Here is a 17,369-nt window from a genome sequence, read left to right as displayed (position 1 = left end):
CTCCAGGGGTTGATTTTATCACTAGCTTCGCGGCAAGCGCTTCGACCATGTAAAAAGGACAATCTCTTACTGAAGCGCCAAAGCTTAAGAGTTTAACAGGGTTCAACATTTAACCTCGTGTCACTGCTGCGACATGGTCGCATTATTGCCATAAGTGGTACTCAAAACAACTTTTGAAACTCTTGAAACTTCGCTTAAACACCGGCTAAACGCTTTCAACTCGCGGCTAAACGGCTTCAAAAACTTCGGCCGATGCACAGCGATTGAAAGTCAGGCCGGCATCGCTCGGCGGAGTTTTAATAACTATGCCTCCTTCTCGTCAACGTGTCCGTCGTTCTGCACGCCTCAAAACCAACCCTCTAGTGCGCTGCTCGACGGCGATGGGTGATGAAACTTCAAACTCTCGAGGATCGCTCAAAGCGCCTCCAGAGCAATCCGCACCCCGCCTAACTATTCAGTGGCAGAGCGACCACGCTCTCACTGATCTACTTGTTACTTATCTTACTACGCACCCTGCTGACTGCAGGATTCTATTCTACTCTGATGGGAAGAAAGCAATGTCTACTGCTGATGACGGTCCCTCAGGCTCGGACAAAGGACAGATTTACGGTACCCTGGCCAAACTAATCTTCACAAATCACCCCAAGTACGGTTACGCATACTCCGTCAATGCAAAAAAATTCCGCGATGCAGTCTGCAACCGCATTGGAACGTGAGCGCTTTCATTTTTTTTGTTCCGTTGATAAAAAATATTAAAATTCATCCAGTCTCAGGGGTAAATACAAGAAAATCAAGGCGTCTTTTGACAGCACAGGTGCTGGTGTGATACCAGCTGAGGGCACGCAAATGAGAAACTTATTGGGTGAGTCTTTGGTCCTGAGTTTCCGGTCCTTGGCTGATCAGTTGTTGTAGATGCGGCACTGGCAGAGCTCCCATGGTACACGGAATTAGATGCCATTTGGCATGCTAATCCGTCCATGGCCACGAAAACCTACTCGTCAAAACCCGGCGTCGATCACGCCGGCGCCTTATATTCCCTGATTCAATCACGTGGTGGGGGCGGTCCCCCCATGCAGTTTGACGCGCCCCCAGATGCACAGCATGTATATCCTGGCGCCAACACTCAGCCACCTCCTCACGCATATCCCGAGCACAACACCTATCCTTCCAGCACTCTGCCCCCACATTACGGCCAACAATACTATCCGAGGTATCCGCTAGCAACGCCGTATGCTGGGGGTTCACATGGTGATCCCTTGATCAATCCGGCGCTGCAACAACCCACACCTGCTCCTGCACATGCTCCCGCTCCTGCACCCGCACCTGCTCCCGCACCCGCACCTGCTCCCGCACCCGCACCTGCTCCCGCTCCCCCCTACAATATGTCCCCTCAAATCCATCTTCCTGGCCTTCCGACGTCAGATGCTGACGTCGACATTGCTGACGTGGACTCTCTCGACACCGGTGACCCATTTGATGCCCCCCTCGGAGACGCCTTACATCACCTCGAAGGTGATGAGAGGGCCGATAGCTCTTCCAAAGTCGCAGGGAAGAAACGCCAGCTCCCTTCATCGCCGTCTCCCCCTCCCGATGCTCCCGAACCATTCAATGTGCCAGAAAAATCCCCAGCATCTGCCTACAACAGCCGCTTGGCATTTCGCACGCAGAAGCCACCAAGCCGTGGGAGGCGACGCAACCTACCATCGGAGGTCTCGGTCAGCACGTCAGCGCATTCATCCACGACACGCAACACTACCTCCTCGTCGGACTACCTTATGTCCTCGACCCCCCAGACTTCGCTTCCAAACAGCGGCGGCTCGAAGAAGAAGAAGGCGAAGCCGGATGTGATGCAGCAGGTAGACGAGGTTAAGGATGAGCTCACGTCTATGCACTCTGATGCAATGTCGCGCCACGATCACAAACACCATCGCTTCCTCGCGAAGCTCGAGGTGAAGAGTGAGCACAATCGCGACATCAAGAAGTACGAATGGCTTCGTGCTACCCGTGAGCATGAGACCTCCCAGGCCACTGTCAGCCATCAGCGTCTGCAGGAGTCTAAAGATGCTGAGATTCGTCTACGTGAGGCGGACATTCGAGTCCACGAAGCACATTCATTGGTGCTCGACAAGGAAGCGGAGAATCTTTGACTCAAAATTCAGTTCCATCAAATGATGCAGGCGAACAAGGGCCCGAGATCAGATGGAGGAGTTGAGTGAGTTGTTGTGTTGCTTATTTTGTTCTCGTCATCGTCGCGTCGTCTCGTCATCCCCGTCCATTGCTGCTGTCATCATGTTTCAGTTTATTGTTGTCACCATGTTGTTTTCATTGGACATATGTTTGTTGTTTTGTCAGTACTTCTTTGATTGATGTTACATAGCTATATACATTTGTTGTACAAGTGTTTTAGTAGTAGTACATGTTCAAGAAAGTATTGTGTCAGTGATCATCCTTCCCTGTGTTGTGCATCTGAGTGAGGACTGTTAAAAAGCTCATCCATCAACTTTGCACGGGCAGCTTGACCTAGAGTGCCATCATATGTCCTGTCACCAACTACTTCTTCACCATCTGGACCCTCAAACTCTTGATCAACAAAATCTTCCCCCTCCGTACGAGCCCACTTGAGAGAACTCTCGTATGTTCCATCCTTCTTGCGATGCTCAATTTCAAAGCGAATGATCATGTTGTGCAGGATGATGCAACACTTGATCCACTGCACAGCAAACTCAAGGTCTTTCTCAGCCTGAATCCTGAACCGTAGCTCTCGAAGGGACTGGAACCGTCCCTTCAAAACAGCAAATGTGTGTTCAACACGAACACGAATCTAAATAAATGTAAATCAATGGAAAACCACTAAAAAAAAAAATACCTTAGAGAGGTGATAATTGAATGTCTTCTGGTTCTTCGTCAGCCGACCATTGCGAGGCTTCTTGAAAGGGGCAATACACCATGGTTCCAATGGATAAGCACTGTCCGCCCAAACCCAATGACCATCTGGCAGAAGATCGGCATGCTCTTCATAGAGGCGAGTGGATCGAAAAGCAAATGCATCATGGACACTCCCAGGGTGACCGAGAGAATAATCAACAATCAGGAGATTGTGGGGCAAGATGACTGCCTAGAATTAAATTAATTTTTGCACATGAGGATGAAAAAAAATGTTACCTGACAGCCAAGGGAATACTTGGACTTCCTATCATAGAATGTCTCACCATAATAACCAGGTTTTGTGAACAGATTCATAGTTGAGCCATCAATGGCTAGAAAGCCACCTTTCCACTCTGGACAGGTACATGACTCGGCAAATTTGCGAGCCAGGTCAGCATCCTCAGAATTACCTGCTGGGAAGCAGATAAACTGATCATGGGCATCAAGTACCGCAATCATCACACGATTAGTGCAATTAACCACGGACCCGACACTCACGCCTGCCCATTGAGCAACATCCTCAAGAGTAATGGCATTGCCATAGTGGCCTGCCCGATTCAGAAAGATGGCGAGCTGGATGGAGACAGGGAGCTGAGGATTGTTGGACTGGTTTTGGAAGATAGGGTGATCAGAGATATAATTGAGGATGTCATCAAAGATCTCGGGGTTGACACGAAGTTTCTGCCGAAACAAGTGAGGGCGGTGTTCTTCATGATGGACCAGCATGTGAAGCTGAGGTGCTCGTGGAGGAGGCTCGTCAGGCTTCTGGAGTATGCGGGCCCTCTTAACCTCATCACGAAGAGCATCAATGGTGTCTCGAAGCCTGTTGTAAGGCAAAGTGACATCATCAGAAGATACAGAACTAAAACTGGAAGAATCCGAAATCCCTGTCATAGGGGAAAGGGGGGATAGGGGGGAAGGAGGGCTAAAAGACAGACTGATTGTAACATCGTCTGAATCAGTAGTAGAAAGTGAGTCCTCGGAGCCGGAATCGCTCTCAAAGTCCGACCAGTCATCTAGGATACCCTGATATTGCAACCTGGCCAAAGAAAGTGCAGCCTGATCCACGATATTCAGGAGCTCTTTACGTGTGGATTGACGAGGCATAGTTGTGGTGGGAGCTACAGTGGGTGTGGGATCAAAACTCCTATCTATTTGGTGCATATGTGACGCAGTTTTTTGGCGGAGTTTAAATTTTCGGAAAGTTCCGAAGTTTCGTTTCGCACTGAACATGCCGGTGTCGTCGCTGACCTCACCCTCGAACCTCGATGCTCATCCACAGCGTCGAGCAGGACACCATCAAATTCCCGGGTGTCATCCACCCAAGGTAAGTATTCCTTGCACCTCTCGCAAGTTGCACTAACATTCACCCTTATCTTACAGAAAATCTATTCTAGTTCAGATCCCACGCGCGCCCCACCTGACCAGTGCCCCATCTCCGCTGGAAAGCATCGAAGATGGCCGTACTCTCAGCGCTTGATCTTGCGTCTCTGCGGAGGCATGCAGATCTTCCTCCCGACACTTTTCCTCCCCCCCCCAGCTGCTCAGCATCCCCCCCTCCTCCCCTCGGCACTTATTTTGGTCCCTCCCGCGCTCCCTACCTACAGCTGATTTCATTCCCGCCCGGTGGCCTTGTTTTTTTACAATTTTTATTAATGCTTTCATTTGAAATACAAGTATGTTGGACCGCTACTCTACCACTTTCCCCTATGTACATAGCACGCTTTGAAAATCACAAGTGTCGTTTTAAAGTCCGACTACCTGCCGATGTGTGCCGAGCATATTTCTCTCGGACTTGCGCGCGTTCATTCAAACTTTTAGCGGGGAGTTGAAGGGAGTTGAACGCAGTTTAGCGAGCTTTCAAGAATTTCAAAATTTGTTTTGAGTACCACTATAGTCTATATGTAGTACTATTCTGGGACGAGTCAGAGGCTCAAGGACCAAGGTAGTCTTGTTTGAACCAGCCGTTCTGGGACATGGGAAACGTTTGGTGCATCTTCCCAAAACGTCAGTTCGAGACTAGCTCAAAGGCGTTTTAAATACTTGTGATAACCTGTGGAGTCACCATGTTATTGTTGCTACATAGGCATTACTTAGACGCAGCCCCAGCCCGCGGGTAGACTTTTACCAGGTGATATACCTAAGGGAAATGTATTGATCGTATCTTGAGATCTGGTGCGGACATGATGGTAGCCGTAGTAGTACAGCCTGGGAGTTAAAATCAAGAGTGCTGACATGACACTTGTCGAATGAGAGTTCTCAAAAAATGGACTTAGCTGACTCAGGGCTGCAGTGCAAAAAGGGTATCCCATACATTTATCACGCAGAACAGGACGTCAGTCGAAAATGCTCTACAACTGCCTACCGTGCAATTCCTACGCAAATACTTACCCACCCGTCTGCACCAGACATACAAGCCCCTAGCCATGCCATTTCCGCATCGTGGGGCACTAGCACACCATGCATCAGAGAAAAAGCGAGTTCGGGGCCAGAATATGGCGCGGGTGGGAAGAGGAGGGGAAGATGTGTAGATAGATAATGTGCTAGGGTATGCGGCGAGCCTGTTGAGTAACTTAATCAGTTCCAACAGTCCTTCAAGAGCAGTCTTTTGGAGGGAAACGCACCATCTTCGAGGGTCGGAGGGACAACATCTTGCATGACAGGTCCATCAGGTAGATACAACCTAACTGGAACACTGCGAACGTTATAAGCGCCATCACGGTCCGGGGCACTCTGCGGGTCCACAGATGCTGGCCTTGTATGCATTGATGGATTTGAGGAGGGTGGCGGAGAATTTGACCGCGCAGGCGCGGTTGTAGGTACTATCTTAGACGCGACGCGCCAATAGTCATCAAAGTTATCTGGAGTGACGAACAAAATGGAGTAAACTGAGACGCATATATAAAAAGTGAAAAAGCAGGCTTACGTTCTTTGATACCTTCCCAGATACCATCCTGGTCTTGCTTCCGAAGGCCTGTCATGCGCTTCGTATTTCCCCATCGTACGAAGTCTGCTTCTTTGAGTTGCCCCATGAAGGCTTGTTTGCACGATTCGGCGGAGGGTGAGAGAAGAAGTTTCTCTGTGGGAGGTGATGCAAGGTGGAGAATGAGCTTCAAGGGAGTCACTTGCAGATTGTGATGAGATGTAGAAGTCTGAGATGGAGGCCGAATTGAAGCACAGATAGTGTGGCTATCGTAGATCAACCCTATCGGCCAGTGCCTACCAGAAGATCATGTTCAGGACAGATTGTATACCACGCTACAATGGCCGGAAGTTCGGGAGACTAACCACTTCAACAGCGTACCTTCCTCGCTCTCGAACCACCATTCTTCCTCCTTGAGCATCTTCCCAGCAGCCTCATCAAATACGACATCCATCAAGAACCGCCGTATCTCAGGCATCAGAAGAGGCAAGTAACTGACGCGAGGAGCTTGAATATAATAACATTCCAGACCACGATCGGAATTCGCTGGCAACTCTTTTGAGTCCACACGGATCTCAAGGGGAACGGTACCCTCCCATGTCAGGCGACGAAAAAGTGTTGTTGATGCTGGAGTTGAAGACGTAGACTGGTGACCGTGATGGCGCGTAGTACCGTATGCAGACATCAGAACTCCACCGAGATGGCAACTGTTTGCAAGAAGCGCTTCAGCAAGTGAGCCAAGCAGGGCCACAACGTTATGATGTTCACGTGACTCGACGCGCATGTACTAACGCAAGATAAGTACTATCGCTCCTGGGAATCTGCAACTGGCATGTAATATGCAAAATGTTCAAAACACCTCAATGCGCTGCTTGAATCATCTCAAAAAAAATTAGGTGTATGTAGGCTACTCAGAGATGATGTACTATCCAAGTAGAATAAAAAATTCTCGAGTGTTGCAGTTGCAAGAGATGGAATAGTGGTGATTTGCAACCTTGTATAATCATAAATGATCCAGATCCCATAGATCCTAGAGAGATATTCAAAAAGTTGCACCCGGAGCATATCAAACACCTTGTCAGGGTGTTAGAACACAATTTTGATATAGGTCATTCTCTTATTTTAAGATGCTATAGATAGAGGATTGACGACATGTATGAAAGCGTGACAGCAGATAGGAGAGTGTGTAAGAAATTCGATCTCCTCTAACTGAAAGTTGACGGTGCGGCTACTGTGCCGATGTGTGACACGACGTGACCATGTTTTGCACAAAATCCTCAAAATCAGATTCATATAGAGCAGCTACGAGTCTATAATGGTGCAAATTCGTAGAAGAAAATATCATGTGGTTGAGGAGTTACAAAAGATTTATTGAAAATGTTGCAGAACCCCCAGGAGTGATAGTAGTACGCATATCGCTGTTGGTGCCAATACCATCTTGACATCAGTTGAGGTATTACCGCTGTATTACTCACAGGACACACACAACTCCGTCACGGCCCCTTCCAGATGAAGATCACAAAGAACGAGATGTAAGTATGTCACCCCTCGTTTCCCCGATGCAATGATGAATCAAGCCTGGTACCTACTCGCTTTCCGATAATGTTCGAGAAGTACAAGAAATCGGAACATTCTGAATGCCTTTGGAAAAATCACATTGACCTCCGGCTCGACCCGCACCAATTCAAGAACAATGCGCGATGCATTTCTTCTAATCGCCGCCGCCGCCTGGTTTATCCACCGTTTGAGCAGTGACGCATTCCTCACCCTCGCGGAGCTCTGCTAGTAGTTAAGGTTGCACATGGTACATTCGAGAAGTGTTTTACCGATCACCAGCGGCTCGTTCTGCCGTCGTAATCGTCCCATATCGGTTTCAAATCCGTTCAAAAGCAGAGCGAATCGGTACATAATGATTTGGATTGGCTCGCTGGTGCTTACCAGGGTTGTAGATATCATTTAGATGAAAGGAACGGAGGTTTCTTCCGACTGCAAGTGAGGTGAAGAACAAGCACCGCCCTTAAAATAAAACTTGAACTCTAATGACAAGATCCTCGGTGCGATAAGGACTACAGCAAAGGGACATACATAGAGAGACATAGAGTTAATGATCATTGATAAATCCGGGCCTTCAGGACCGTTCCCGGCTTGCCATCGGTCCGGCATCGCCACATTAATTGCTGTCGGGTAGCAGAGACGAGAAGAACCTCCAGAAAGGCAGCCGACATCAGTGCATCATGATCTTCAGTATAAATTATTCCTGCGGTGCGGTACCTGTGTTATTACGGTCTAGCTGCCCGCTGGACAGGTCATCGAAGGTCATCGAACAGTGACCCTGATGAGTGGCGTCGTCTTCATGAGCATCGGTGTTCAACATATATTCTCAAGTACCATGTGGATCATGAGAAAATATCACTGATGCGGCCTAGATTTCCAGCCTAGTCTGGAGCGTAGTCGGAAAAAACATCCGCAGCCAGCCGGATAAAGCAAGCAGTGAATTGGGCTGCTCAAGTGTTAAGAGGTGTTAAGTGACCATGCTGACATCGCGGACTTGAACTGGTAAGCAGCTCGTATACAGTGTATATTATTAGACGGACGTGTAAATCAAGCAGTCCATCGTGAATCATATACTGACAAGTGGTGCGTTTAACCTGGTTCTGACCACCCCTAATAGTGTTTCCACCGCGGAAATGATGTTCTGAGGCTCTGAGTACTTTCTCAGGTCATCCAGCACCCAGTTTATCCGCTCGTCAAGCGTTTCGAGGGCAAACCTGTCCAGTGGGAGATGTTCAAGCGTCAACTCCGCGAGCGCAGGCAAGATTTCCACACAGTCGTCGTTGCCTGAGAGATATACGCTAGGGAAGGCATCCCATGCACAAGGGACGAGTGACGGCAGTTGCTCCCTTGAGAACATATTATTGAGTGGAAGTTCCAAGGACCTTGAAACACCCGTGATCCGTAGAAAAATACCAGCAAGGTAGAATGCATGGGGGTTGCTGTCCGCGGCTTCGGTGAGAAGGCTGATGCACCTGTTCATATGATCGTCTTGGGAAAGGCGACTGCGCCATGCAGCATTCTTCATGAGGGCAAATACAAGCTTCAGGTAACATCCATCACGTCCTTCGTCGAACATGACATCGCGACTACCTTCCACACTAGCATCTTCACTAGGGGTGACAGCGATGAGGATAGCCGGGGAAAGTTCAAGTACCTTCTCCCGTAAGTTGGCATCGCCATCTGTATCATCTATGGCAGCTAGCAGTGTTTGTCGAGCTTCATATGTAGCTCGCAAAGCAGTATAGCGTAACCGAGCAGGTTGTTCTGGTCCCATGGATGATAAGAGGATCTCCAGATAAGCTGCCTCTTTCGCCCGACTTCCGAGACTCTTCATAGCGCTAAGTGCCAGGAGGGCATCTGCAAGGGTATCCTCCACCTCATAACCCTCGAGCTCTCGCAGTTCGCAGATGTAATCGATGAGCCAGTCGAACTCGTGTGATGAACGAGCGTCATGTGCCCAGCTAAACTCCCCATACCAGTAAAGGAAGGAGTCATCTGGCTGGTAGACGTTTCCCGGAGGGCCTTGAGGGATACAGATTGCCGTGTGCAGCGCAGCTCCTGCTTCGAACAGACGTCTCTGCATGTCTTCCGAGCCCTCAGTCTTGCTGTCGGATACCGCCGAGTATTCGAGGAAGATTTCTTTGCAGCAAGCAAGACCCGCTCGGAAAAACGAGCCGTCAAGCGGAACCGCGTGTGTCAGCTCAACGATGCGAAGGGCATGCGGGAGACATTTCTTGGCTCTAGAAGCGTAGTGCTGCGGATGTGCTCCATCGACGCAGCTTTGTAGACAAGCGAGGAGCTTAGCAACAAGCACATCGATAGCAGCGCTTTCGTCGGAGTCAGATAGGTGATCAACGGAAGCATGGTAATTAGGTACCTTTTGTCAACCTTCACGAGCACCGTTTTGTCTACATTTAGTCCGAGCAAGACGCCAGCGAGAAGTGTACAATTAGCAAGCACCTGAGCTGACGGGGCTTTGTTCGGTACTTTGGCTTCAAGGAGAATCGAAATGATGCTCAATGCTAAATCCTCCATCTGCGCGAGCTCGTCGATGTCTGTATGGAGCAGGAAAACGTATGGAAGGACTTGAGAGAGCCACAGCAAGGTAGCATCAGACGCCGAAGAGAACGTTGGTGTATCTCGGAAAAAACGATAGGAGTAATCGGCTATCCACTTCTGCCCGAGGTTAATCTTCAACGCATAATCAGCATCCCACGATTCCCAGCTGAGGAGGTGCCAAAAGTGAAGATATCTAGGTTGAGAAGGGCATTGTGCAGCGGAATAATATTCCCCATCTAATCGAAGGTATTCCCTGCCGCTGAGGTGTACGAGAGCTGTTGCACAAGCTAAAGCCCGTTCTTTCGCTGGCGCCAACAGTCGATCCTTGGTATCGAAGCAACTTCCAAGTGAACGATGCAAAAGGGAAATTATCCCGGAAACATCAAAATCGAATGGCCATTCGACGTCGGGGACCAGATGACAAGCTGCAATGAATACGTTGGGATCTGTGGATGTTTCAAGCAACCATTTGACGGAGGGAGCATCCGAAGATGCAATTGAGACGGCGGGGAATTCATAGGATAGAGAAATGACGGGAAGACATGACTCCGTTGCTTTAGAGGGAAGTTTACCAAACTCCAGATCGCAGATAGCGGGAGTACGGGATTGGATGGATAAACGGGATCGGATGGAACGTGTCAAAGAGGTGGTAACTGTTCGGTGGAGAGCGGACAGCATGCTTCTAGCGATAGCGAGTCCCGTAAGAAGTGACTTCCGAGTGCCACACTTAGTCGAATGTATCGTGGGGCATATCGCAAATGGCATAGATCATAAAACTGAACCGCGCGTGCTCCTGTGAGTTGCCAGGTAAGCCTGATAACAACAGACACAGGCGTTTGAAAGGGACAATCTGAGGACACGAGGGACGCAAAGACAGTGAATCCATATAGCGTAACACCAAACAAGTGTTATGCAGATTATGACGCGTGCGATGATCTGCTGCTGAGACCACATGTTGATACTGAGGGAAGCACCGAAAAGGAACAGCGACACCTGCAACAACGCCGGGAAGGACTGGACCACGGCATCAAAGTACCATGTCCTTAGCGCTTCCATCTTCTGCTGCCGTCTTCTTCCACGTTCCTCTAATGAACCATGGCCGTATCTGTTAGACTTGTAATAGCCTAGCCACTGTTTTCCCAGGATTGCACCAAAGGCAGCTAGGAGGCTAAGTAGAAGACTAGCGTAGGCTAGGCTTTGAGCCCAAACATCACTAGACGAATATCCCGCTTGCTGCGGGAGCGTAATACTCTGGGGTGCTGAAGTACCATTTGCCGCGAGTAATATGAGTTGGGTGAGCAGTGCATTGGTGGTGTCCCCCACATTAGGCTGTGAAGCGATTATGAAGGAGGTGGTGACAGCTGAAAAGAGACCCGCCTGCAAGATTGCATTGAAATGATTCGCAACAGGTTTTGATGAATAAGACGTACGAAAGTAGGGATGATATCAATATCTCCGTTATACCGCTCCAGGAACTCGCTGTCGACTTCCTCTGCTACGACTTCATACGTTTCCCAGAATTGTAATCGGACGTCCTTGTCCACTTTCTCTGCTAGTTCTGAGCGCTTAAGGACGTCAAGAATTTCGTTCTGCTTTTGGAGAAGACTGGCAATTGGGAAGAATTCAGTAGGTAACGGCTCGAGTCCTGTTCAACAGTCAACAGAGCTAAGTACTCACGAGCTAAGGACCTCTGTTTGATTATCGTGTTCCATGACACCCAACGAGATGTTCGTTCGAAGATAACCTCGAATAGCATCGCCAAGGCATCACCAAATCTAAAATTTCCACAGTAATCAGGAATGACATTTCAGCAGGTGTACTTCGATACTGCTTGCAATTGGTAGACCGCTCAAGAGGGGAAAAGTCTGTCAATGTAAGATACTATAACGGCCTCAGCTGCAGTGTGTAGGCATCGAAGCAATCCTGGAGTCTTCATGGAACGTCGCCTCTGGGAAGGACGGTGCGGACCGGAACTCGGTAATTTTGAACATCCCGGCCCGTCTGCCTCATAGCTTCCCCGCACCTCAAGGTTCTCATCTGGTTCACAATGTCGTTCCTCGCATTCTCCCGCTCGACGCTCCGTCCAATCAACAGCAGCACACGTTTATTCTCCACCAGCTTGCACGCCCAGCGCGAATATGCCAATGTCCTTGTCTCACGACCCAGCCCAGGCGTGGCGCTCATCACTCTGAACAGACCCAAGGCACTCAATGCTTTGAATGCAGCACACTTTCAAGATATATCTGATGCAATGAAAGAGGCTGATGAAGATGCCAGTGTGGGCGCTATGATTCTCACTGGGTCAGAACGAGCGTTTGCGGGTGTGTTTCTCAGTCATTCGGATCATGAACTAGACTAGACTAATCCATGCACAGCTGGTGCGGACATCAAAGAGATGAAGGACAAGTCTTGTGAGTTCATTTCATGAATGATCGAATGCTTTCTGAACTCCTCTGCAGTTGCGGAAGCCTACACCACCAACTTCCTCGCGAACTGGGAGGTTATCCCTAAGCTTAAAAAGCCAGTTATTGCAGCTGTCAGCGGTTACGCCGTATGTCCTCAAAATCATCTGTTAGTTATTGTGTTTTTATTGGAGTTTTCTCTTTCAGCTCGGTGGTGGCTTGGAGCTCGCATTGCAGGCTGACATTCTCCTCGCAGCACCTTCAGCACAACTTGGCCAGCCAGAAGTCAACCTTGGCGTCATCCCTGGCGGCGGGGGGACTCAACGTCTTGCACGTCTCATTGGTAAATCGCGTGCCATGGAACTCGTCCTTACAGGACGTATAATCTGTGCGGATGAAGCAGAACGCTGGGGCATCGCACGAGTTGTACGAGAGGGCAACGTCGTTGATGAGGCCGTGAAGGTGGCGAGTGATATTGCAAGCAAGGGACACATCGCAGTGAGTGCGGGCAAGGAGGCCGTGAATGCGGCATTCGAAATGAGCCTCGCTGAGGGGCTGAGGTTCGAGAAGCGGCTGTTCCATGCCTTGTTTGCAACCAAGGATCAGAAGGAGGGTGGGTGTCTTTTCTGTATTGTCTCATTCGTGTTTGCACTAAATGCCTTCCCCTGTGCCAGGTATGGTTGCATTTGCTGAGAAACGCAGGGCAGAGTGGACGCACTCATAAGGGGCGTTCCGTATGCTATGAGGGAACCTGACTCGTCAACACTCCTGTCTTGTCCCGTATTAATTTGCCTTGGTTCTTCATCTAGGTTTGAGTTTCGATATCAGAGCCTGATTCTACATCACAAGTGGTGCCCGACTGTTAAGCTTGTTAAGGACGAGTCTAGGCAAAGTAATTCTTAATTCAAGTATAAAGCGAAGAACAGCTGTCCTATGCGACAAGGCATCAGACAATGAGTATTCGACAACCACCGTAATTTGCTTCCGCGGCTCCGAGCTCTCATCCTTCTTCAACTCGCTCGGCGTTGGCCCTGCTTTCACTGCGATCGTTGTCCCCACGCCGGTGCGCAATTCTCTCGAGGGTCTGCAAAAAACACTTGTTCAGTATGTCTCGCACCGCCAGGTCGCAGAAGTCCAACCCACTAGTACTAGATTCCATCCAAGTACGTATCATCTAGATACATTACTCATTCGCAAGCTTACTAGTACCATGAAGTTCTCCTGCTCCGTGCTGTGTCCAAATCTCCCGAAATACTTGCTTCGTCCAATCTAATCATGTACGCCCGTTGTCATCCATCCATCTTCCCGTCATCTTTGCGGCGATTATGATTAAAATTTCGTTCTTACCGCATGGTTCATGATATTCTGCTATCGTGCTTGACGACGATCCTCCTAATAACGGCCCTGGTTTTGGGTCTCAGGCTGATCATTGTGCTCGTGGAACCTGTTGGACTCCGAAGGATCCGAATGATGAGTTGAGCTGTCCAAAGGATCCGAGATCTCAGTGCGAGCGCAATAAAAGGAGTGATGGACGAACAATGCTTTGACGTCAGTTCGTACCAGTTGTTACGCTGAAGTATAACACAGGCAAAACAATAGTCAATAAGACCAAAGGTCTGTCGATACGTTCAAGACAACAGTCTTAAGAACGCCCAAAGTAAAGTCAAGGCTAAGTACCGAAGAGGTAACTTAGAATCAAGTCAGATGTTCAGAGGAAAACCAGCGTAGGTTAAGCTGAAGAATCAGCGTCACCTAGCCAGGGTTTATATAGTATAGAGGGTACAGGGTATGACGTAATAATAGGTATGTATCAGTAAGCACATGCGTAAGCAATGAGGCGTCTGAGTAATACCGAACTAAATATAGCATGATAAGGGACATGCGTAGTAAGTGTGTATCAAGGGAAAAAGAAGCAAGATAAGCACAGCCGTAACATCACCCCCTTCTTACGTGGAAAGTCCCAGACTTTCATTCAAGACCACGACGCCTATCGTCCTCGGTTCCTCCAAGTCCATCAAGGGCTTCAAAGAAACCTCTTTCCTCCATGAGAATCAATGTCAGTTGTTGAAGCTTCTCTTTGATGTCTCGAATGCTATAGTCGAGAGAGAAGAGCTCGTCTTCTCTATACTCGGCGTTATGCCTTTCTAAGGTGTTCTCAAGACGATCTCCAAGTCGGTAGAGGTCATAGAGGGCGTTAAGAGCCGGCTCTGTGTCGATGGCGTCTTTAATGGGGTTTTTGAAGAGTTTGGACGACAGCATGATCCTACGACGAAGTCTACGATCTTCAAGATCGGACAAGTAGGGGTCAGTCGCTACTCTCCAAGGAGCTGCTCGTCGATGAGCTGCAACACGCTCACGGTTACGGATAGTGACGGGGCTGGCAGGGGTATTGATGAATGTGGGGATCACTGGTTCATTAAATATTTGATAGGGGGACGACTGTCCCGACGGTGGTAAAGGAGATGTCGGACGAGGGGGTTCGGGGGAGTTCCTCTGACTAATAGTCATGTAGTGAGGGCGTGGAGAGAAGACGGGGAATCTCAGGTTAGGAATGGGGGCATTAGGGGTGCTGTTGTGCATGAAGACAATATTTATGTCTTCGTCGCTGGAAGAGACATAGTTGCGTCCACTGGTAGAGGGCATGGTCTGAATGGTTTGGTGATGATAGTTCGAGTTGAGAGGGGAATGAGTCGATGTGCCTGCTTATATCTGTTCAAGATTTCAGCGGAGTTGGCTAAATCAGACTCCGACAACCATTCATTATCGGCCGATGGATAACCTTTCCATTTGACAAGGAAGCGTCATCGTGAGAGAGTTCCCTTATGTCTGAGGATGGCTTCTACCTCGTGTTCTTCTTCTCCGTCAATTAGGTCAGGAGGTGGTGACGGGAAGTTAGGACCGTGTTCTTCGTTCTCACGATAAGGGGTAAGAAGTGCTGCGTGGAATACCGGGTGGACACGCCATTGGTTCGGAAGTTTTAGGCGGTATGTGACTGGTCCGAGTACTTCCGAGATAGTGAAAGGTCCTTCTCTTTTGGGTGCAAGTTTCCTATTGGGGTAATTGAGATGAAGGTTCTTTGCTTCTAGCCAAACCTTGTTGCCTTTCTTGAAGGGTGTGAATGATCAGGTGATTCTTTGCCTCATGGTTTGTCTAGCGAGTTCATGTGATGATAGGGCTTCTTCTCGAGCCTTCTGGAGTTCTGATATTCTTGCTTTGACGGCTGGGAGATCTGATTTCTCAGTAGCCAATGGTAACGCTTGAGGGTGGTATCCCATCATGAGATAGAAGGGAGAAGCATTTCGTGCGGAGTGATGTCGGGAGTTGTGTACGAATTCTGCCATGGGAAGTTTCTCTGACCACGAGGTCTGATCATTCGCACAGAAGATACGAAGGTACACTTCTAGCTCTCGGTTTACTCGTTCTGTTTCTCCATCTGTTTGTGGGTGGAATGCGGTAGAGAGTGCGATCTTGTATCCCAGGAGTCGTCCTAGTTCTTGCGCGAACTTAGCTGCAAATTGAGGTCCTCTATCAGAGATAATCTTGTCATAGAGTCCGAAGCGCGTGTAGACACAGTTGAAGAATATGTCGGCGACTCCTTCTGCATCGATCGTCTTGTTGCAAGGCGTGAGTACCACCCCCTTCGTAAGCCCATGGTCTACCACGACCATGATAGAATCGAAACCATTGAATGGGGGAAGGTCTACGATGAGGTCAACGGAGCATTGAGCAAAGGGGCGGGAAGAAGTAGGGGCGGGAATAGGACAAAGTGGCGGTTTCGTAGGGTGGGTGTTGACCTTGTTCTGCTGACAAACGGCACATCCTTCGACATATTTGCGAACGAAGGTGGGAAGGCCTGGCCACCAGTAGTCACGAGAGATGATTTCTTGAGTTTTAAAACGACCAGGATGGCCGGTGGTCGGGGAGTCATGATGGAGGGAGATCAATTCTTTCCGCAAAGGACCTGGGGGAACATAGTTTCGACCTTTGAAAGTAAGAATTGCGTCGGAAAAGGTCCAATCAGAGAGTGCTGATTTCATAGGGAGGGGCAGGGTGGGATTAGAAAGGGCATCTATGGTTTGTTGGACTATGGGGTCCACCGAAGATGAGATGCGAAGTTTCTCCTGCATGGAAGTATCAATGAGGTTTATGAATAGTCCATCAGGGAGGACAGTGACATCAGAATTGTCCTTCGCATCAACAGGAATATGATCAGGTCTACGGGATAAAGAATCGGGAACGGAAAGGTCTTTGCCGGGTACGTGTTGGAGTTGCAAATCAAAACGTGAAAGGAATAGGAGCCATCGAGCTTGTCGGCGATTGAGTTGTTGAGCTTGACGGAAATAAGTCAAGTTTTTATGGTCAGTCATGACGAGAACTGGGAAAGGGGATCCTTCGAGGTAATGACGCCAGGCTTCTAATGCTCGTATGATGGCTAATAATTCCCGATCAAAGATTTGATAGTTTCGCTCTGCTGGGGAGAAAGTTTGCGAGAGATAAGAACAAGGGTGCCAGTCACCATTGGAGTCTTTTTGAAGAAGGACGCCACCGGTAGCATAAAGAGATGCGTCAACGGCGATCGTGAACGGCGTGTCCTTGTCGGGGATGGAAAGTATGGGAGCGGAGAGGAAACAGTTCTTCAGGTCGGTAAACGCCTTGTCGCAAGCTGGCGACCAATCAAAGATAGTATCTTTCTTCGTTAGGTCGATGAGTGGTTGTGTGATGGTTGAATAGTTGGCAATAAATCGGCAATAGAAATTGGCGAATCCCAAGAATGATCGAACATGTTTGATGATCATGGGTTGTTCCCATTTGACTACTCCGTCCAACTTGACCTTGTCCATGCAAATTTGGCCGGGACGGATGAGAAGGCCTAGGTATTCGACTTCGGTGGTGTCGAAGACACATTTCTCGGGTTTGAGGGAAAGTTGGTGATCACGGAGTCGTTGTAACACCTGCATTGTTCGTTGATGGTGGGATTCCAGGTCTTTGGAAAAGATTAAGATATC

General features: G+C 48.9%; 5 protein-coding genes across 5 annotated transcripts; 2 read left to right on the top strand and 3 right to left on the bottom strand.

Annotated features, from left to right (window-relative positions):
- Positions 1-209: 209 nt before the first annotated feature.
- Positions 210-2,147, top strand: EDB91DRAFT_1269803 (uncharacterized protein; the record flags this gene model as incomplete). The annotated part of the gene is made up of 3 exons (XM_041324558.1): positions 210-712; positions 768-862; positions 913-2,147. The coding sequence occupies exons 1-3, from the start codon at positions 306-308 to the stop codon at positions 2,145-2,147; spliced, it is 1,737 nt and encodes a 578-aa protein (XP_041179384.1). The 5' UTR covers positions 210-305.
- Positions 2,148-5,071: 2,924 nt separating this feature from the next.
- EDB91DRAFT_1120774 (autophagy-related protein) lies at positions 5,072-6,618 on the bottom strand. Its single transcript, XM_041318207.1, has 4 exons — positions 6,214-6,618; positions 5,852-6,144; positions 5,550-5,786; positions 5,072-5,486 (listed from the first exon to the last, which is right to left on the bottom strand). Exons 1-4 carry the CDS (start codon positions 6,531-6,533, stop codon positions 5,287-5,289), a joined length of 1,050 nt encoding a protein of 349 aa, XP_041179383.1. The 5' UTR covers positions 6,534-6,618; the 3' UTR covers positions 5,072-5,286.
- A 1,850-nt stretch (positions 6,619-8,468) lies between these two features.
- EDB91DRAFT_1246302 (uncharacterized protein) lies at positions 8,469-10,639 on the bottom strand (the record flags this gene model as incomplete). The annotated part of the gene is made up of 2 exons (XM_041322641.1): positions 8,469-9,729; positions 9,780-10,639. The coding sequence occupies 2 exons, from the start codon at positions 10,637-10,639 to the stop codon at positions 8,469-8,471; spliced, it is 2,121 nt and encodes a 706-aa protein (XP_041179382.1).
- Positions 10,640-11,089: 450 nt separating this feature from the next.
- Positions 11,090-11,499, bottom strand: EDB91DRAFT_1027526 (uncharacterized protein; the record flags this gene model as incomplete). The annotated part of the gene is made up of 2 exons (XM_041312658.1): positions 11,090-11,338; positions 11,392-11,499. Coding segments are annotated over 2 exons (357 nt in total), but the record flags the coding sequence as incomplete, so codon positions are not given.
- Positions 11,500-11,784: 285 nt separating this feature from the next.
- EDB91DRAFT_1269781 (enoyl-CoA hydratase) lies at positions 11,785-13,087 on the top strand (the record flags this gene model as incomplete). The annotated part of the gene is made up of 5 exons (XM_041324557.1): positions 11,785-12,282; positions 12,337-12,372; positions 12,421-12,512; positions 12,571-12,976; positions 13,038-13,087. The coding sequence occupies exons 1-5, from the start codon at positions 12,009-12,011 to the stop codon at positions 13,085-13,087; spliced, it is 858 nt and encodes a 285-aa protein (XP_041179380.1). The 5' UTR covers positions 11,785-12,008.
- Between the last annotated feature and the right edge of the window lie 4,282 nt (positions 13,088-17,369).

The sequence above is a fragment of the Suillus paluster genome (assembly GCF_016628075.1).
Source record: "Suillus paluster strain FC165 chromosome Unknown EDB91scaffold_14, whole genome shotgun sequence".
Lineage (NCBI taxonomy): Eukaryota > Fungi > Basidiomycota > Agaricomycetes > Boletales > Suillaceae > Suillus > Suillus paluster.
This window is presented reverse-complemented; position numbering and strand designations above follow the sequence as displayed.